Source organism: Theropithecus gelada, chromosome 13, assembly GCF_003255815.1.
Source record: "Theropithecus gelada isolate Dixy chromosome 13, Tgel_1.0, whole genome shotgun sequence".
Lineage (NCBI taxonomy): Eukaryota > Metazoa > Chordata > Mammalia > Primates > Cercopithecidae > Theropithecus > Theropithecus gelada.
Window position 1 is genome coordinate 2,686,876 of NC_037681.1, and position 22,499 is coordinate 2,709,374.

Genomic DNA, 22,499 nt, shown 5'->3' on the forward strand with positions numbered 1-22,499 from the left:
GAATAATATCTTGAGAAATGAAAGAGCTCTTGTGCCTATTTAATAAAGGAGTCATTTAAAAAGTTTGTTTTTAGGATATGAATACAAGTTTGTAAAACTAAAAGATTAGCCATAAATCAATATCATAAGTCAAATCTCAAAAGTTGCATATTATGCTTTCACATAACCTTGCACTTCTCTCTCATAATTTCAGGATCCAGTGGGGATATTGTGATGACCCAGATTCCACACTCCCTGCCCGTCACCCCTGGAGAGCCGGCCTCCATCTCCTGCAGGTCTAGTCAGAGCCTCCTGCATAGTAATGGATACACCTATTTGGATTGGTACATGCAGAAGCCAGGCCAGTCTCCGCAACTCCTGATTTATGGGGGTTCCAACAGAGCCTCTGGAGTCCCAGACAGGTTCAGTGGCAGTGGGTCAGGCACTGATTTCACACTGAAAATCAGCAAGGTGGAGGCTGAGGATGTTGGGGTTTATTACTGCATGCAAGCTCTGTGGTCTCCTCCCACAGTGGTACAGACCTGAACAGAAACCTCTCTGCTGGGGTGTCCCAGCTGCTCACTTGCACTGCTTGTCTGGGGAGTAGCTCAGCAGGGTCTCTGAGTCTGCAGAAGAGGAGACTGTTGGAGAAGTCAGGGGCAGGGTTTGCTGTTGAGGGCTCTGGCCCATGAGCGTCTCAGCAGCACCTCAGTCCCACATGGTCAAAGCTCATCTTCCATTTCCCCTATTTCAGACCTGACATCAACCATTTCTCCAAAGATTACTGATTCCTTTAAGTAGAAATTGGTAGTCAGAAAAATAAGATCTACACACTAAGTGTATTCAGTGGAACTGATGTGTCATTGCTTCTAGAGAAGATGATCTATCAATTATTTATCTATCATCTATCTATCATCATCATCTATTCATCTGTTTTTACCTATATCTACATAAACCATGAATTGTCACTGATATAGCTACAGTCAAGAATCATAGAGTTGATTCTAGTATGCTCTTTTAAAATATTTCTAACATTTTTCCCTGAGTATCTTGGCTCTAATTACCCTTACTACACTGACTTATGGGATCAACGTCTCTATGCAACACTAATCTCCTGCTGTCATTGCCACCTACACTCTCCTTGCAGACAGCTTCCCTCTTCTGCCTCACAACCTACATTAGCTCTGATATCCTTTGCCAGCTCACTGTTAATTTTGACTCCTGCATGGGTGACCTTCTCAATCTACATGGGCACTGATGCTAGTACCAATGGCTTTACCCCTTTTGAAGGGCCCTCCTCATGTTGCTTCAGCTGTGACATCTGCGCTAGTGGGAGGATGGTGCCCCACATCCTGCACCTACGTGGGGATACCCTCCTCCCTCTGCTATAGCTTCAACACCTCTGGTGGGATTCCCTCTCCACCGCACAACAAGTGTCCTTTCCATACTGTGTGGGTTTCACACCCTGTGCAATATTTTGGTTTCCCCTTCATTTTGGTGCACGGTTTTCTTTCTGAACCTGCTTTGGTCAAATGCCTAAACCCAGACATTAAGAACTGCTTTCTCTTAAAAACTGGAAAAGATTGGTAATACAGAGATATACAGTTTACTGAACAGCGTAGATTCAAGAGTAGATGTGAGCACTGGGTCTAGATAACATCTCAGCTTCCAGAAGAAATTAGCTTAAGAATGGTGGAAGGCACACATATTAATCCAAGGTGCCCAGGAAATGGAAATGCATGATGGCACACAAAGCGAGAAAGTAGCTGAGGCTTTTCAGAAGTGGAGGGAGAAAATTTGTGATGTTGGCCTAGATGAAAGAAGAAAGAAAATGTAGAAATAGAGGAAGACAATCACATGTCTGAGATAAGAGGTTAGCCATGCCATTTACCCAGTGGCTGGACCTTTCCTTGCAAAGCATTACACTACTTTCACATATTATATGTTAACATTTTCCTTTTCCTTACTTTATAATAAGTAAATCTGTCCTTCCATCCATCCATCTGTGAATCCATCTGTCTTTCTTGTGCCTCATTGCATCTCTGGCTGATAGTGCTGATGATTTACAACATCAAGGGCTCTAGAGGATCAGAGAAAAGAAATCCCTCTGGCCTCAGTAATATTCATCAGCACCAAATGCAGGACACTTCCAAAATTTATTGCAGATTCTGGAGATGTGCTTCTCCAACAAGCCAGGTCTTAGACAGGAACCTAGCAAGAAAAGTAGGTTACGAACTACGAATAGAGTAGAAGAGTATTCTCTTTGCAAGACACTAGAGAGATTCTGTTCTGTGGCCCCCAGAGAGAAACATGTTCTCTGCTGACAAGTGTATGCAGGACTGATCAATCTTATGATGCCTGGGAGACACTAGGCCTGTGCAATATTATGGAGATAAAGTCATTCTTGCAGCTGTGCAAATTTTTATCTTCAAAAAAGCACAGCCAAATTCCTGAAGACTTGTACACAGGCTGGTCACACCCTTTGCAAGAGTCAGCACCAGTCAAGACACAGCATGGACATGAGAGTCCCTGCTCAGCTCCTAGGGCTCCTGCTGCTCTGGCTCCCAAGTAAGTAGGGAGAACACTAGGAATTTACTCAGCCAGTGTGGTCACTACTGCCTGGCTATTCAGGAAAGTCCTCTCATAACATGGTTATTAGTGTTAATAGTTTTATGTTTTCCATCACAGGTGCCATGTGTGACATCCAGATGACCCAGTCTCCATCCTCGCTGTCTTAATCTCTAGGTGAGAGTCACCATCACATGACAGGCAAGTCAGGCAGGGCATTAGCCATGTTTTAACCTGATACTAAGAGAAGCCAGGAAAAGCTTCTGAGCTCCTGATCTATGGCACACCCAATTTGCAAACCTGGGTCCCACTGCAGTTATGTGGCAGTGGATCCAGGACAGATTTTATTCTCATCTTCAGCAGCCTGCAGCCTGAAGTTGCTGCAACTTATTCTTATTGATCAGTATAAAAATTACTCTCTTAGAGTGTTACAAACCCAATAAGCTCCCCAAGGAAGCAGATATGTGAGGCTGGGCTGCCCCAGCTGCTTCTCCTGGTGCCTCCATCTGCTGAGAGTGTTTCTCAGACACAACCACACTCTGAAGGTCGCTGAGCAGTGTTCATAGAAGGGGTAAGGGAGGTGTCTCTACACCTTAGTTTCTTTTATCCTCCTCAGCCACAGCAGCAGACATGGCAATGCCTCTCCTAATTTCATAAAAGACTCATTACATATGAGGACTCTGGGTTACAGCATTAGTCCAAGTTTATACAACAAAAGAGAAGCTATTGTAGGTAACCCAAATAGAAAGTTTTTCCTAATATGGGAAATCCATGTCTAAATTACAGCTTTTCAAAGACCAGAGGATATAATGGTTTAGGAAACCAGAAAGGCAAAAGAAGTGCTATGAAATCTACTTCAAGAAGCAATGGTGGCCAGGTACGGTGGCTCAGACCAGTAATCCCAGCACTATAAAGTGTATATACACATACACACACACACTATATATATACACACACACATATATATATACACACACACTATATACATACCACTATATATACACAAACTATATATATATTGTGTATATATAGTGGTATATATATATAATTTATATATATACAGACACTATATATTTTTATATATTATTTATTTTTTTATACATAAGAAATATCACCTGAGGTCAGGAGTTTGAGACTAGCCTGACCAACGTGGAGAAATCCAGTCTTTACTAAAAACACTGAATTAATCAGGCATGGTGGCACATGCCTGTAATCCCAGTCACTCAGGAGGCTGAGGCAGGAGAATCATTAGAACCGAGGTGGTGGAGGTTGCAGTGAGCTAAGATTGTACCATTGCACTCCAGCGTGGGGAACAGTGCTAGACTCTATCTCAAAAAAAAAAAAAAAAAAAAAGAATAACAGGTCAGGCATGGTGGCTCATGCCTGTAATCCCAGCACTTTGGGAGGCAAGCATATCGCTTCAGGTCAGGAGTTAGACCACCCTGGGCAACATGGTGAAACCTTGACTCTACTAAAAAAATACAAAAAATTAGCCAGGCATGGTGGCACATTCCTGTAGTCCCAGCTGCTCAGGAGGCTGAGGCAGGAGAATCACTTGAACCCAGGGAGCGGAGTTTGCAATGAGCCAAGATCATAGCCCTGAACTCCAGCCTGGGAAACATAATAAGACTGTCTCAAAACAAAACAAAACAAAACAAAAAAACAAAAAAGGAACAAAATTGAAGGAATAACACCAGGCAATATCAAACCCTGCTACAAATAACACTAATTAAAATATTTTGATTTGGTGAAGGGTGAGGACTTTAACCCTGTGCAATGGGTTAGATAATCCAAATACAGATCTGCGTATATGTAGTCACCCAATTTACAGTAAAAGTGTTACCACGGGCCAGGCACAATGGCTCATACCTGTAATCCCAGCACTTTGGGAGGCCGAGGTGGGCAGATCACGAGATCAGGAGTTTGAGACCAGCCTGACAAACATGGTGAAACTTTTCTACTAAAAGTACAAAAATTAGCAAGGCATGGTCGCACATGCCTGTAATCCCAGCTACTGAGGAGGCTGAGGCAGGGGAATCACTTGAACCTGGGAGGTACAGGTTGCAGTGAGCCAAGATTGCACCACTGCACTCCAGCCTGGGTGACAGAGACTCTGTCTCAAAAAAAAAGTGTTACCATAGACCATTCCTACTGAAAGAGAAAAATATCTTGGTCAGGTAATTTAAAACAAGAGACATGTACTTTCTCACAGTTCTGAAGGCTGGGAAGTCCAAGGTAAAGGCATTGGCAATCTTTTCATCCCATGAGGGCTGCTCCAGCTTCCAAGATAGTGGCTTGTGGTTGTGTCCTCACATGGTGGAGGTGGAAGGGCAAAAGAGACAAACTCTGTGTGAAGCTACTTTTATTGCGTGTTCATCCCATTCACAGGAGTGGAACCATCATGAATAATCAGCTCCAAAAAGCCCCACTTTCTAATATTGTGGCATGGGGTAAACAGGAATCTTGGATGAGATGCAGATATTCAGACCAGAGCAGTAATCAGTAGAGAAATATATAATAAGTAATGGTATTGGATCAATAATATATCTATATTACATAAAAATGAATCTTGACTTTTACATTTCACCTCTATATTATATAAATATCAACTCTAAATGAATCATAAACTATAATATAAGGGCAAAGTCATAAAGTTTGTAGTAAAGAGCACAAAAACATACATCAAAAACAGGTGCAGAAAGAAATTTCTTAAAGAGGACACAAAGCACCAGGCACAAAGACAAAGATTCATAAATTAGGTTTTATTTGTATGAATTACCTTTTACAGGGTTTTAAGCAAATAAATTAACAATATTATTTGATGAATACATATAGAAGAAATTAACTACAGAGAGGAAAATCCAATTATAAAGAATACGAGATTCAGAATTCTGATAAACTGGGGGGAGATAGGCATATGGCATCATGGAAACCTCATTGAGAGATACCCTTTTAGAGGAAACTGTAGGATGGTAGGTGTTGTGGCAGTCATCTTGAAGGCCATAACTGGCATCAGTCATCCTGGTCGCCCAAACAACTCATATCCCACTTACATGTTAAATGCTCTAATTCTCACCCCATCAAGCCTAAGTATTATTCCATAATAGTGTCAGGGCAAAGTTCAAAATATCATCATCAAAATGATGTCCTGGGGAACTGATGTCAGCAAGATAGCAGAGTAAGGGTTACCAGGCTTCACCCCTCACAAAACTCAGCAATTTGACAGTTATCCAAGAAGGCTAATATCCTGGGAGGGCTGAAGAGTTCCATTCCAAACATGCAGCAACAGGATAGAGTAAAAAGCTAAGAATAAGCACATGCAAAGGATGGCTGGAAGCTGATGGCACACCTGGGAGCCCTGATACCTCTAGGAACAAAGAAAGGGGAAGCAATTGCTATCAGCCAGCAGTGGTGCCACTGTGGGCCCCATAGCCTGCGCTGTGGGAGGACCCTGCAGCCTTTGCTGCTGATAACCTCAGCAGCCACCCCGGCAATCCCCCACCATTCAGCTTTCCAAGTGGAGGCCCTTGAATATTTCTTGTCCAGGATCACAGCAGCCTGCTCCGCAGGGGCCACTGGTGCTTTTGCCTGGGTGGTAACCTGCGGCCATAGTCGCGCACACCCCAGAGAGGGAGATGTTGCTATACGCACTCTCCAGTAAGGAGCCATTGTTGTGTCTCCTGTGACAGGGCTACGTCCCAGCCCCTTGGCACCAACCTTACCCTCTGCGCTGCCCCAGACCCAGGCCTCAGGGTCTCACCCCGCACTGGCAACTCCAACACTAAGTCACCTCTATGTGGACTAGCCCATGCCTAGCCCCAGACCCACTGTCACTGCAAGGGTACCCTCCAGACCTCGTCACTGTGGCTGCTCTGGAAATTGCCAAAGACATCAAATAAATTGAGATGTGGTTATGGGCACACCTCAAAGATGTTGCTGGTCTAGTTTCCAATCATTTCAATAAAATGAATATCATCATAAAGGGAGTGACACGCATTTATGGTTTTCCAGTGCATATAAAAGTTACGTTGACACTATCCTGTAGTGAATGAAATATATAGTAGTAGTATGCCTAAAAAGTGCACATACCTTAATATTTTTAAAACATTGTTGAATAATACTGACATAGAGACAGGAAGTAAGCACCTACCACTGGAAAAATGGCACCAAAAGACTTGCCAGAGGCAGAGTTGCCACAAACCTTCAATTAGTAAAAATCACAGTATCTATAAAGCACAATAAAGCAAAACACAATGAAAGGAGATATGGCTGTATCTTGAAAAAGGATGAGAGCTTTGGGTAAGGACACTGTTAGGTTTTGAAGGGAAGAAAAGGGTTAAAGAAAGAGAGAGAGAGTTGGTGGCTCTACAGCAAAGCAGGTTTTATGTCCAGCACAAGACTGTGGAGGTGGGGGACTAGCTTAATACCCACTGCCGCTTACAGGCTGGGGTACTTACAGGTATGGGTGTGAGGGTTCTGGGCAGTACGACTTGCTGCCCCACAGGACATTAATAAGATATTCCTGTGATCAGGCAGTTATGCCAAGGATGTTCTTTGGACCCTTTGCCCAGCAGGGTGTGACAAGAATGTTTCTTGGGCAAACTGTCCAGCAGAAGACGAGAGGGATGTCCCTGTAGTCAGGTGGTTAGGCAGGATGTCTCTCACAGTCCCAACCCCCATGAAATGTCTCACTTTGACTGAGGTCTACAAAATGGTGGGTGGCTTACAAAATGGTGCACTTCGGACTAACAGATAGGAAAAGTCTATGGCCTTTTGCCTGGAACTGCTTTTTTTCACCCTAGCTTCATCAACAGGAATTTTAGAAGTCTAGCTTTACTAACTGAAATGGCAGCAACAACTGGAAGCTTGTTGCCCAAGGGGATTGACTTGGCTGGGATGGAGAGTAGGACAAGATCCTTCAGTGTTTTCAGCTAATGGTGCTGAACTCTGCAGGAAATGCACAGAAAAAGCCCGGAGTTTTGCAAGTCCAAGGTGATGACCCTGGTTGGGGAGAGTGGTACACCAGTTAAAACTTGATAATGGATTACTGGAAACCATGCAGTCATAGAATTGTGGAGATCACCCCTGCACGCATTCTTAGAATGAGCAGATGTGACTTAGCAATTGCATATTTGAGTGAAGAGACCCAAGTGGGCCCAGTGAATAAAAATGAAGGAGGTGTCTTTTATGTTCCCGCTTCAAGCCACACACATACACATTGGCAGAAAGTAGATGATTGAGCTCAAGAAGTTTGAGCAACACAAATGCCCAAGTTACTGGTGATTACTAAACTATGCAGACACAGGTATGCCTAAAACTTAAAAGGAAAAAAAGTAGAAATATCAATGGTCAAACAACTAGCAAGGTATAGATTCTGCAGCATAAGTCAAGGCAAGCTATTAAAAGGAAATTCAACACTCTTAGAAAAATAAAACAGAATCCAGAATTATGTGTTAGTTGAGACATGTACAAAAATATATTATCTACAATGCTCATTTTTCCATAAAAATTCCTGAAAAGAAAGAGAAAGTCATAAACCATATTGAGATAAATCAGTCAGTGGAAGCTGACTCTGACTGTTCCTAAATACTGGATTTTGCTAAGAGTTTCAAGTGGTTGCCACATAAATGCTTTAAAGAATATTTAAAACCCTGATCAAGGACTGAAAAAGGAAAATATAAGGACAATGACTCAAAGAATGGGGTCTCTCAATAGAGAAAGGGAAACTATGGAAAAGGTCCAAATAAGAATTCTAGTTGAAAAATATAAAAACAGTGTGGAAAATTCACTGGATAGGGCAACAGGAGTTTAAGTTGGCAGAAGCATCAATGAAACTGAAGATAATTTAGTAGAAATTATCTAATCTGAAAAAGAAAGAAAATAAAGAAAAATAATCATGACCTTAGAGGTTTATCAGTCAATGTGAAGAACACCAGCAAATGTGCAATGAGTCAGAAAGGAGAAGACAGAGAGAAAGTGGCCAAAAATATTTGGAGGGGTGACAAAAGCTTGCAAGAATCAATGAAACACATTCATCTATAGAGAAAAAAAAAATCGAAAGAACTTATTCAGGACAAACACAATGATACACATAACTATACATATTATAATGAAAATGCTGAACCAGTGACAAGGAGAAAATCTCAAATGTATCAAACATAAAACGACTCTCTGTATACAGAAATACAGTGATAAAATCATCAGCTAACTTTTCATCATGCCCAAAGGAGGCTAGAAAACAGTGGAATGATATGTTTAAATGCTGGAAAACAAAACAAAACAAAACAAAAAAACACCAAGGATTCAGTATCCACTGAAAGTATGCATTCAAAATAAAGGTAAAAGAAAAACATTTTGTGATAAACAAAAATGAAGAGAAATGATTACTTAAAGACGTGTTCTTTAGAAATTCTCTAGGAAATTCTTCAGATTCACAAAAAATAACAGCAGACAGTAACTTGAATCCATAGGGAGGAAGGAAGGTCTCAAAAGTACTAGGGGAACAAAAACAAAAAAAGAGCTAGACCAAAGAAACGTGTTTACTTCCATTCATATAAGGTTTCACGTAGAGAAATCCAATCTATCTGGATAGACGTCAGAATGCCAGTTTCCTTCACTGGGATTGGGAAACGGCTGTTCCCTGAAAGGTAGGTACATGAGGGAAGAATCTGGAGATTCTGAAGTATTCTACAGTTTAATCTGGGTGGAGAACATATGTAAAACTTTATTCATTTGCATTATTTAACATTTCTGTCCTTTACTTTGTGTGTGTTTTATTTCAATTTTTAAAAAATCGAAAGGGCCAAATCTGAACTCTTTTAAACAAAAATGAACAAAAACATAAGAATTAGTAAATATTTGTGGAAATTTGGCCTTATTAACAAGAAGTATAAAATGTACCTGAGAAAGTGCTATGAAACAAGAAATCTGTTAGAGAAGACAGAAGGAAATACTTGAATTTCTCCCACATGGGCAGCATAGATTTTACGCCTATTGGTTTCCCTCTGAATATAGAAGATATTTTGAACCGAGAAGACTTTTTGCTCACAAGAGAGGCTCCCACCCTCCCCTTGGCTCTTTCCACCCCACTGCACCCACCAGGTGATTTGCATATTGTGCCCTAGGGAGGACCTTCCCTTGGGAGTCTGAGATAAAAGCTCAGCTCTAAGCTTGTCTTGACTGATCAGGACTCCTCAGTTCACCATGAGGCTCCCTGTTCAGTTCCTGGGGCTGCTAATGCTCTGTGTCCCTGGTAAGGGCAAAAGGGAGATGGGGGAGGAGAATGGGGTGGAACGGTGAGCTCTGGGGGTCCCACTGCCTCCTATGAGCAGTGAGCTGTGGGGGCCTCACTACACTCCTATGTGTGTTCCTTTCATGTATTGCACGTGCACATCTTGTCCTCCAGGATGAGGCTTGTGATGTTCAGATCTGTGAGAGTGAGGAAGATTCAGGAAGAAACAAGGATCTGTGTCCTGGGGAAGACTGACACAGAAAGAGGGGATGGTGTGGGGTCTTCTGGAGACCACTTTGAGCCATGGATTCCTAGACTTTCATTTGGAAATTTTATATTCCTGAAATATGAACAAAGAAATATATAGCCTGAAAAAAACAACAAATCGAAATCTATGAAAATGATGCATAAAGTATCTACATAACCTTGCTCTTCTTTGTATTTATTTCAGGATCCAGTGGGGATGTTGTAATGACTCAGTCTCCACTCTCCCTGCCCGTCACCCCTGGACAGCCGGCCTCCATCTCCTGCCGGTCTAGTCAAAGCCTTGTACACAGTAATGGAAACACCTACTTGAGTTGGTTACAGCAGAAGCCAGGCCAACCTCCAAGGCTCCTAATTTATCAGGTTTCTAACCGGAACTCTGGGGTCCCAGACAGATTCAGCGGCAGTGGGGCAGGGACAGATTTCACACTGAAAATCAGCAGAGTGGAGGCTGAGGATGTTGGGGTTTATTACTGCGTGCAAGCTACACACTCTCCTCCCACAGTGGTACAGCCCTGAACAAAAACCTCCCTATGGGGTGGCCCAGCTGCCCACACGTGGTGCTTGACTGGGGAGCAGCTCCACAGGGTCTCAGAATCTGTGTAAGAGGAAGATGCTGGAGAAGCAGGGGACAATTCACAGCTGAGGACTCTGGACTTTGAGAGCCCAGCCACACCTCAGGCACCACTCCTTTATGCCCTGCCAGTTGCCACAACCTTGACTGTCATAAGCAGCAGGAGAATGAGGGGTCCAGGTGTCCTGGGAATAAACAAGCAAGATGGAAGGGAGAGGAGAATGAAAGCTCACCCTAATGCTCCCTGCCTTGTGTATATTTGCCAATTAAATGTAATCAGCAGAGCAGACAGACTATTGACACAGATTGTGACTATCCATGTTGGATACATCTTCGGGTTTAGTAGTTGAGGACATTTGATAATATTTAATACTGGTATTTTGCCAGTTTTCTAACTTTCTGCTTCCCCTATTCTCCCACTCCCAAAAGACAGTAGAGAGAACAATCTACACTAGTTACCCTAAGGGGAAGCTGGCTGAGGATAGTCAGTGAAAACCTTGATTTTGGAGTATCAAATAGATTTTCATTAATTCATAGAAGATACAAGATCCTAATGCTAAAACTGTTTAATTAGCCTTAGTTACCTTTTAACGATAGAAAAAATGAGTCCCTGAAATTCTAAACGTTGTTTTCAAAAATAAAAAGCATATACTGGAAAATGTAGAGTATGTAATTTTTCCCATAGAAAACTGGAAAAGTACAGAATGATGTGAACATTTTTACTTCAAAATGTTAAGAATTTGACTGGGAAGACTGCAGGGATGAAAGCATGAAGGAAACATAGGAGAGGTCAGCTTCAGTTAAACTGCCCTTGGCCTTTGGTAGGTAGGGATGTGGACGGTGGTGGAGTTGGCAGTTCATGATGTGGACCCAGGAGGCCTGATATGTTTCTTGTGAAGAATCCCAGAGTTGAAGGCACCACTACCTGGCTTCCTGGGTGGAACCTGCATCACTGTGAATTTCCTGGGAAAATAGTGCTTTGGGAAGCGTTTTAGATCTGTAACCACCAAAGGCTTACTGAAATCCCTGTGGAAAGAGACCTGAGGTCATGTTGCTCATATCTTGTCAACCCAACACAGCCAAACAGAGCATCTGAAACTCATTCTGCCCCTAGAGACTGCTGGTTGGGTCTGGAGATGTCACAAGCACTGACATGCTACGCAGAAGGCCCAGCAGGATCTACACCAGCAGGGGGCGGGCAGTGGGGGTGGAGACTGGTGTCCATGACTCAGACCTGTATTCGGGATGCTCTGTGCAGCCTTAGGGATTGGAGGAGCACATTGTATCTGTGGGAGTTTTATGTCCTTCTAACCCAGCACCTCCATCCCTGGTTGCTGACTCAGACCTCACCACGTGTCCCATGGAAAGCACGGGGCACATATAGAGGCTGCCCTGTGCAACCCCCAAGGCTCAGCTGGATTCTCCTTTCCTAGGAGAGCTCCTCTGCCTGTGCCAAGTCAGAGCTTGTGTCCATAGGCAAGCTTGGCGGCTGTGGCAGGAGGACAAAAAGTCAGGTGTGTCAACTCAACAATGAAAGGTTCTTTTTAGTATGGAATTTCAGATCATCCACTCCTCATTCCTTCCACTACTTTCTAACGTCATTAAAATCTAACTTTGGTATTCCGTTATTTTAAATGGTTTGTACTTTTTGCAGTGGTTGTTTTGACCTTCCACTTTTATCTACTTCACTGTATCTGAGAATGAAGATTCCTTCATTGTTTTAACACAAGTAAATTTTAGAAGTGATTACGTTGGTACTATTTGGTCAAAAAAAGGAAAATATTTTCAAACAATAAATGGAATGTATTATTTTCACTGTATCTGGTCAGTATTTGGACGTAAACCTGATTCCCACATTCTTGTAATAGTGACATAAAAAATATACGCTTTCCAGAGAGTCAGTTTAAAATAGTACTCTATGAATATCTGTGAATTAGTAATGAGCCTGTCATTTGCCTGCTATGGTATAGTATGACTAAAGTACAACATTGTTACAATCAATGGGATAAAGTAATCCAGATTTAAAGAAGTGTGTTATATTAGAAATGATTTTCTATTAAAGATANGGAGGGTGAGCTCTGGTGGCCCCACTGATTCCCATGTTTATTCTAACCATGTGTTAAAGGAATGTGGCCTATGATCCAGGGAGAGGAATTTATATTTTGCCCTGACAATAGAAACCTCCTAAAAGCAGTGCTCTGAATAATATCTTGAGAAATGAAAGAGCTCTTGTGCCTATTTAATAAAGGAGTCATTTAAAAAGTTTGTTTTTAGGATATGAATACAAGTTTGTAAAACTAAAAGATTAGCCATAAATCAATATCATAAGTCAAATCTCAAAAGTTGCACATTATGCTTTCACATAACCTTGTACTTCTCTCTTATAATTTCAGGATCCAGTGGGGATATTGTGATGACCCAGACTCCACTCTCCCTGCCAGTCACCCCTGGAGAGCCGGCCTCCATCTCCTGCAGGTCTAGTCAGAGCCTCCTGCATAGTAATGGAAACACCTATTTGTATTGGTACCTAAAGAAGCCAGGCCAGTCTCCGCAGCTCCTGATTCATGGGGGTTCCAACAGGGCCTCTGGAGTGCCAGACAGGTTCAGTGGCAGTGGATCAGGCACTGATTTCACACTGAAAATCAGCAAGGTGGAGGCAGAGGATGTTGGGGTTTATTACTGCATGCAAGGTATAGCGCTTCCTCCCACGGTGGTACAGACCAATACAGAAACCTCCCTGCTGGGGTGTCCCAGCTGCTCACTTGTCTGGAGAGTAGCTCAGCAGGGTCTCTGAGTCTGCAGAAGAGGAGGTTGTTGGAGAAGTCAGGGGCAGGGTTTGCTGTTGAGGACTCTGGCCCATGAGCGTCTCAGCAGCACCTCAGTCCCACATGGTCAAAACTTTTTAAGTTTTCAGGCTCATCACCACCCTGCCTGTCTTGCCCACATTTGCCAAGTACATTCAGTCAGCATAACAGCCAGAACATAGATGCAGTTTAGTGACAACACAAGTGGAATCCATGTGGAAAGTGACCAGCTTGGAGTTTATTTTACACAAGTTAATACTTGGTGATAATACTTGGAATTATTGAGAAATCGGCATTTTCCCACTTTCCTTACTTTCTGTTTCACTTTACCACTCACACTAGATCATAAACAACAGAACTGTGGTTAACAAACAGATTTAAAAAAAAAAAAACTGGAGATGGCAAAAAATCGAGGGGTTGTGTGCATCTCCTCAACAACAAAATGATGTTTGCAGGTTTCCCCTCCTTCTTTTCCATTTTTGCTGCGAAGAAGCGATTTCACCAGCTCCCTGTCAGAGGTTACATTTGGAGCGTTTACAAATAAAAGCTTTAGGCAGTTAGTGCTGGATTCTGGGGAGGGTGGCAGGAGAGTGGGTCTGAATTCCAAACATAGAGGAGGTCAGAGTGAGTCATGGAAAGACTGTGGGTGTGGGAAGAAAAGATTTAGAACTCAGACCTTTGGCCACAGCCTTAGGAACCGAAGACTGCAGAAGATTTATCAAGGAACAGGAGACAGAAGAGAAGCTGGATAATCTTTTGAGAGATGATGATGGAGGTCCAGGTGGAAGATGATGGAGGATGCATGGGGGTGAGGCAGTGGGGGTAAAAGTAGGGGAAGGGGTCAGATTTGAGAATAATTTGAGATCAAGTGACCTTGGCTCCGCTGCTGTTAGTTTCAATGTTCCCAGTACAGTGTGCTGTACATGCAATAAAAATCAAAATTATTTTTTTATTTTTTTCATCATTATTTATTTTCATTGACACTTCCCCTCCACCTGCTCGTGTTTAGGAAGAAGACTCCTTGTTTCCTGTTAGATTTTTTTTTTTCTAGTAACCAAGATTTTGCCTCTACTGCACATTTCCCTTTCCTAATTATCCTTCTGAACAGAGATGGCCCAGGTGCTTCACTACTGAAAGTCTAAACCTCTTATCCAAATCCTTCAGTCTAGAGTTTTGGTCCTTTTCTTTCATGTTATTGTCTTGTTTCTTTGTCATTACCTTAGCAATAAAAATATCACTTTTTTTTTTTTCATTTGACTCCTAGCTATCACAGTTGAGAACTTAACGAATCACACTGATTACCTTTGGAACAGGTAATAGGCTTGTAAAGTGGTACTGAGAGATCCAAGTCCACGTGCTCAGGAAGCTACATGAGGAGCCAGGCTCTGTCTAGCACAGGGGCCAGTGCCTCTCCCAGAGTGCCCTATCCAGCTGACTCTGCAGAGTCTCTCTGTGTTGTTATGTCACTCACTGCCCTCTGTAAGTGAGATATTCTGATAAGGATCCTGGCAGATCCTACTGGAGTCAGGGGCCACCCATACTCACTGGGGGTGCTGAGGACCACAGGCCCCTGAAGACAATCGCAGGTCTGGAGGGTCTTAGCCCATGACTGTCCTCTCTAGAGACAGCTTCTCCCAGATGGCCAAGGGCTGCCTATGGCTGTGTCCTTCCTTCTGCATGATAATGGGGGGCAGAGCAGGTCTCTAAGCAAAGCCTGAGCAAGGCCATCCTGTGTGTGTCCCTCTGAACTCTGAACTTGGACATAGGTGGTACTTGATTCACTTAAAGAAGCAAAGCGATTTATGATCACGGGAAAAAGGGAGAGAAAAGGTTGGCAGGAGAGAGACAGCTCACACTTGTGATGTGTGTACAAGACCAACACTGAGAGTTTAGTATTGAGTATAATCCTCAGGTTCTGTTCTATGGAGCTTATAAATGTACCTGATGTGGGAAAAGTGTCTTTGTAGTTGTAAATTAAGGGTCTTGGAATGAAGAGATTCTCGTGCATTAACCAAGTGAGCTCTAAATGCAATCACAAGTGTCTTTGGAAGAGTGAGGTAGAAATAGATTTAACACAGACTGCAGAGGAGGCGGCACTGTGATCACGGAGACAGAAACTGAAGTGATGTGGCCAGAGCCAAGGAAAGTTGCAGCCACCAGAAGCTGGAAGAGGCAAGAACAGACTCTCCCAGAGCCTCTAGAGGACCCAGCCCTGATTACTCCCTGATCTTGGCCTGGTGAAACTGATTCTGGAATTCTGGCCTCTAGAACTATGGGTGATTACATTTCTGTTGTTTTATGCCATCACATTTTTGGTAACTTCTTTTAGCAGTTGAAGGACTCTGATACAAATGTGACTGTGTTAGAAAATCCATACTTGGCCAGGCCTGGTGGCCCATGCCTGGAATCCCAGCACTTTGGGAGGCCGAGGCAGGCAGATCATTTGAGGTCAGGAGTTTGAGACCAGTCTGGCCAACATGGTAAAATCTTGTCTCTACTAAAAGTACAAAAAAAATTAGCTTGGCATGGTGGCATGTGGCTGTAGTCCTAGCTACTCAGTAAGCTGAGGCAGGAGGAGGTTGCAGTGAGCTGAGATCATGTCACTGCACTCCAGCCTGGCCAACAGAGCGAGACTCCATCTAAACTGGAAAAAAAAAAAAAAGGAAAGAAAGAAAATCCATACTAAAGGTAGTATGATGGCTTGCAATCTCCTTGTTCAATTTTCTAATGCTAGCTATAAATGAGTTAGTGGGAGATTTTATAGTGGAAAGTATGTACATGAAATTTCACAGTGTATAGAGAGGTATCTGTTAGTTATAGAGTAAGTGTTGATAATTTTTAATTGAAAATGACCACTGACTAGGGATATCTTACATGACATCTTCATTCTGACTTATCCAAGGATGCATAAAAGGGGTACTAGGTATTCCCTAATATATACATGTATATATCTCTCTAATAAGCGTGTGTGTGTGTGTGTGTGTGTATTTCATGGCACATCATCTAGTGAACCGGTATGATGTGCCTTGATATTTGCAGGGCCCCAGTGCACATAGGAAGGAATGGCTCATTAGAGTGCTGGGGTGAGTTGATGGCCCAAAGTCACATGATCAGCAATTGCAGAGGCTGAGTTTCAAATCCAGGGCTTCTGACCTTAAATATGTTCCTGTTACAAGGCCACATTCATTCCATAGAGAAGCTCATGGCCTATAAAATCAGAGACAAAGCCGGAAGGATAGTATGAAATTCCCCACATAAGCCCCCTGTTGCTTCTACCTCTGCCCCTCACCACGCTGACCCTAAACTTAAAACTCAGGCCCTTCTGCAGTTTCTCAAAAACTAAATGACTTTCAGCTTTGGGGGCAGAGGCACATCTTGCATGGCTCTGACCACTTCTTTATCTTCTCTGCCATCCTCATCTCTCTGATTCAATCCTTCTTCTCAGATTATGTCCTGTATATCTAATTTGTCCTCCTAATGTGAAAATAAACAAACCTGTAGCCACCCCCCTCTTCTCGCGTGCTGTGACAGTCATCCCTCGACTCTCAGATAGCCAGATTGTGCAAAAGCTAATTGAAAGGATTTAGTCAAGAGATTTTCTTCCTAAGAAGAATTCTGGAGCTATCTCCTCACAGTAAAATGTTCTGTGTCTCTTGTCAAAATTGACAATAAATGATTGGAGGGTAGAAATATTTGTGAGAATAAAGGACAACCACACACTCAGAGAGATGAAAGACATGACTTCCCTTTGCATTAATTTTGTATTGTTGCTGTAACAAATTACCAATGTCTTACTGGCTTCAACAGCATAAATTTATTATCTTATAGTAGTGGAGGTGAGAATTATCACTGAGCTAAAATCAAGGAGTCAATAGGGTCTATTTCTTCTGGAGGATCCAGGGAGTATAATCTGATTTCCTTATTTTCATCTTCAAGATGCCCCACCTTCCTTGCTCCATGGCCCCTTCCTCCATCACTCCAGCATTCCTCTCCATTGTCCCAGCTCCTGTCTGACTGTGACCCTCCTCCTTCCATATTATAAGGACCCTTGTGACTCTGCTGGCCTCACCCAGAACATCCAGGATACTCTCCTGATCTCAAAATTCCTCACTTAGTCACATCTGCCAAGTTACTTTTATAATGTAAGGTAACATTCAAAAGTTCCAGATATTAGGACATGGATTTCTTTGGCGGGATGTGTTCTTCATTTCAACAATAACTCTCATCATCCCCACAACTATCCTCCCCAAAGCAGAATAAAACACACACAGGCGCGCGCGCACACAAACACACACATACACACACACACACACACACACACAGAGCTGATTTACGAGGCAAGAGAGCTGAAACAAACCCGAGAGTTTGGATCCCTGATGTGTGGATTTTAATTTCTAGGGGATTCTGATTTTGCTGCTCTAATATGTACTTTATGGTGATAGTCATTTCTTAAAGCCTCCTTTGATTTAGTACTTTAATTTAACCTGAGAGATTAATAAAGTGAAATTAAATATGTCTTAAATTTTGTGAATTTTCCTGTTTGTGCATCAAAAAAGAAGAGTTATCTGGCAAGAATTCAGACCACCTATACCCTCCAAGAGTGAGAGTCTGTCCACTGTCTTAGGTTGGGCCTCCCAGTGACAAGGATTTCCATGCAGGCAGCGTATGTACAAGGTGCAGGAAACACTGGGAGGAAACAAGGAAGTGTACAAGGAAGAGAGAAGAGACAGTGAAAGATTTGTCAGCAAGGAGCTACCAGTGAAGACACCTGGGACTCAAGCCCACATGGAAACACATGGAAAATGCCTCTGGGTTATTCCACCTAAGAGGTGAAGAAGCTGGGATATGTATACACCTTCCTGTCATCACTGATTGAAGGTTGTCCTAGGGAATGCTCATTCCAGGCCCTGAGCTCTGCCATGTGTGCACGCAGAGCTGCCTTCCCAGTTTCAGAGAGAGTAGCAGGGGACATAGCCATGCGGAGTCAACATAAGTACAGTGAAGGGGAAAGGTCCAGGGTAGCAAAAGTGACTACTACATGTACACAGAATAAAAAATAGAATGTGTACTTCAATCCAGAGCTTTATCTCTCTGAACTTGGACCCTGACAGACTGTTTGGTAGCAAGACCTCTTGAAATTCAGGCCCCAGGAGAAGCAGCAGGAAGATTGCACACAGGATGCACCGCCAAGGTCTGGTCACTCTTAGTCCTGCATGAGGAATACTCCCCGCATTCCTGCGGTCTACTCCACTGATGCTGATATAATTAGTTCCGCTTCCCCTGATGCTGAACCAGGCTAGGATGCCCTGAAAAAAGGCAACCCTGTGAGATATAGGAGTTCAAATCAGTGCCCAAGTTTTATCCTAATTCAAACTATTTCTCCATGTACCTTGGTGTTGGCTTCACAGGATACGGAGACTGTCTCTTCTACATGTGAGACAGGGAGGCTTAGGTCTCGGTAACGATGATGCCCCCACTCACTGCTAAAGAGTAAAAGAGGAAAGTGGCATTGATGGTACATGGCAGGCACATTCACTGAGCAGCAGCCACCCTTGCAAGAAGAGAGGATTCACTGACCTGGACTTTCCCCAGGGGCTCCCTGTCACCTGCTCTCCAGAAAGCCAGGCTCCAGGGCAGCTGGGCCGGAGATCCCACAAACATGCTGGTGGGGGGTGCAGCTCAGAGCGTTACTGACGGATATAATCTTGGTCTTCCTATTTTGGAACAATTGAGCATCGGAGCCTGATCGATGCAGAATTTGTTTATCCTAACCCAGGCTCCTATAGTTTGATGAAGAAATAGAATTTTGTTTACATATTCAGATCTGGCATCACTAGTCAGCTCTTTATTCTGATGAACTGGGCATAAGAATACCCAATGCCATAAAAGACGGTAGAATATAGGGGTCTGCACACCAAGATTGAGCTCCAGCCCATTTAGTTCCTGGGTGTTAGAGAGACATATAGCTCTGGATCATGGTGGGTTTGGGAGGGGGTATGTGCACTGAGGAATCATTTTATCGTCTTTATACATCTGCAGATAATTGCTTGATTTTATACAGGTAATAGCAATGGCTTAAGGTTATTAAAACATACTTTGATTACATGAAACATGCTTCTAATAAAATGTTTTTTTTTTCATTTAAAAGAAAAAAATCTCATACGGACAGTAACGTTTTTAGTATAGAACAAAGGATTTTTACTCTCACATCTACCTGAGAGTGACTTGAAGACCTGATAACCCCACCCTCTAAGACTTTATTATGTATTCCCTACAAACAAGGATAGTCTCCTACATGTTCCCAATACAACCATAAAATACATTATTTCATCAAGCTGCCAAGGCCATTTTAAATTTTGACAACTGTTCCAAAAACAACTTTTGTAACAATAGTGAGTGTAGGAAGAAACAGGTTCTCTGCAGCAAGTCTGTGCTGCCCTGGTCTGACCTGGGACACTGAGGACCCTGGGCCTGTGCTGAATTTGGTAGGTTCTCCATGTGCATGCACTCATCAGCGCTCTGTGGAATACTGAGGGAGGACTCTGGAGATAGCCTGGGCTCTCTCTGGGGATAGCCTGGGCTCCCTTCACTGTTTTTCTGTCTCCACCTTTCTGGACCACTGGCTCTTCTTCCTCTCTTCAGGGATACTATAGAGCTCTTCATGGATTTCCTTTCCCCACATAATTAATGCTCTGGAAACTCTATGCAGGGCGTGAGTTGGATCAATTTAAATCTCACTTCTAGTTTCCAACTCTCTGGGATAATTGTTCTTAATTTCCAACATTCAATCACTTGACAATAATTGTTTCATCTATTTTGTGCTGTGTTTTAGTTAATCCAGGCAGGGTGGTAAATCTGGTCCATGCTAATCTATTTTGAAAACACATTGAATTTCTGGAGACAACGTCTGAATTCAGAATTTTGCACTCTCTGGGATTCTTCATCACTGGTAGTGCGAGGGTAGCAGGGCCTAATTTGGAGTAGCATTGGGGCCCTCACTACCATTTCCTCATTTCTTGCTCTGTCCCACAACACACAAAGTCTCTGCTCACATATAAAGACACTTCACACACATCCACATGCCATCCTGTTTGCCCCTTTCCACATCATGCACCTAAGGAATGAACACCTGATGTGTAGCCACTCTCAAGAGAACAGATCCAAGGATGAGTCCAACGTAGTCCCTAGAAGTCAAGCTTAGAGCACTTGAATTTGAAATTTCATGGTCCCAGATACCCAGAGTGTGACATAGAGGAAGAAAATTGGCTCTGCCTTGGCCCAATCTCTCTGCAGGAATGGCTAGATGACAGCTAGGTGAGGGGCCTTCACTTCCAGCACCCAGAGAAAAGGGCCTCTCTTGTTGGATGTGAATGTGGCCCTGGTTGATGCATGATTACTGAGATACTCTGATAGACCCATTGAAATACGAGATTGAAGGCCTCCAACCATGACGCTCTGTCAGTGTCCACAGGGCCCCTTCATGATCCAGCAGGTTGTTGAGAACTTCCTGGCCTTGATACACTCTCACCAGGGCTGGCTTTGTCTCCAGCCTCATCCTTCCTTCCTCCCTGTCTTCCCTGAAACTCAGAGAAAATTCCTCATGATATGATCTTGGTCTTCAAATGACTTCAGAGGGAATTGATCCTCAGGAACTCTATGCTATTCACGGCTATAGGCTTATCCTAATTCAGGCTCCAGTTTCAGGGTTATCCTGTTTGGTTAGAGAAAGAAACTGTATTTTATTTTATTCTATTTTATTTTATATCAGTTTTGGCTTCCTCAGGTAGAACTTTCATGCTGATGAGCTGAGAGAAATAAGACTGCGTGGTAGAAGGGGGTCAACCACGGAGGGTTCCAAACCAAGAAGAAGACGCTTGTCTAGTCAACGGGCACATTGGATAATACTTTGTCTGTGAGCCACACACATTTATCTTTGAGAATCTACATTATATTTCTTGCTCTTATGTTTGTAAGAGGGATGGCTTAGCACCATTACACACTGCTTTAGAATACATTTCGGCATGCCCTTAAGAACAATCATTTTAAGTTTTTTAATTGAAATAATTTCACACCTACAGAAAAGTTGTACGTGTCATATAATGTACCACTTTCCCACCCTCTAAACCATCTGAGAGTGTGCTGATGACCTCACAGTTCCGCCCTCGAAGACTTTGCTATGTATTTCCACAGATAAGATATTCTCCTACATAACCCAATACAACTGTGGAATCAGGGAATCAGCACTAATACGTTATCCCATCTAGCCCTCAGGTCCATTTCAAGTTTTGTTCATTGTCCCCATAATATCTTTTGTAACAAAATAATTCATGTGTTGCCTTTACTGGCTGGTATCTCTTTAGTGTCCTTCAGCCTGGTAGAGTTCTCCAGTCTTTGCTTGGACTTCATGACTGTATCCCTTTTGAAGACTGCACAACAGTTTCTGCATAGGCTGTCTCTCAGTTTGGATTTGGTTGATTTTCTTCATAATTGAATTCTGCTAGGGGCCCGGTGGCAGGAATATCCAGAAGTGATGTTGTGCTCTCACTGCATCCTGTCCGGAGTTGCACAGTTTCCAGCTGCCTAGTGACTGACGAGGTTCAGTCTGACTCCTGCTGAAGGGGGTGTCTGCCAGGCTTCTCCCTGGACCTTCACTCTTGTTCTCTTTGACAATGACAAGAATTTGTTTAGAAGTCCTTGATATTTCATGAATATCCCCTCCCAATCAGCATACAGACTCATAGATTCATACTTTCTTCAATTGGTTATATTCTGCTACCATCATTATTTATTTTCATCATCAACACTTCCCAGATTTGTATAATGGGAGACCCACTTATAGCTCCTAATATCTGCTGTGTTTACTCCATCATTCTCTGAGCACTTCCTTAGTTTCTGACACTAGATTGTGCCGCCTCATCTTTAACTTCACCTATTTTAGACCTGACACCAGCCATTTTTCCAAGGAATACTGACTCCTTTAATAGAAATTGGTGTATAGAAAAAAAACAAGATCCATGTATTTAATGAGCTTTTTGGGACTGGTGTGTCATTGCTTCTAGGGCAAATTTATCTATAAATG

At 42.8% G+C, this 22,499-nt stretch overlaps 2 gene segments (V, D, J or C); one reads left to right on the forward strand and one right to left on the reverse strand.

Moving 5' to 3' along the window:
• The window catches only part of LOC112604943, a 315,492-nt gene that overhangs the window by 247,463 nt on the left and 45,530 nt on the right, over window positions 1–22,499 (reverse strand).
• LOC112604953 lies at window positions 9,735–10,739 on the forward strand. The segment is given in 2 exon segments: window positions 9,735–9,799; window positions 10,230–10,739. Coding segments are annotated over 2 exon segments (381 nt in total).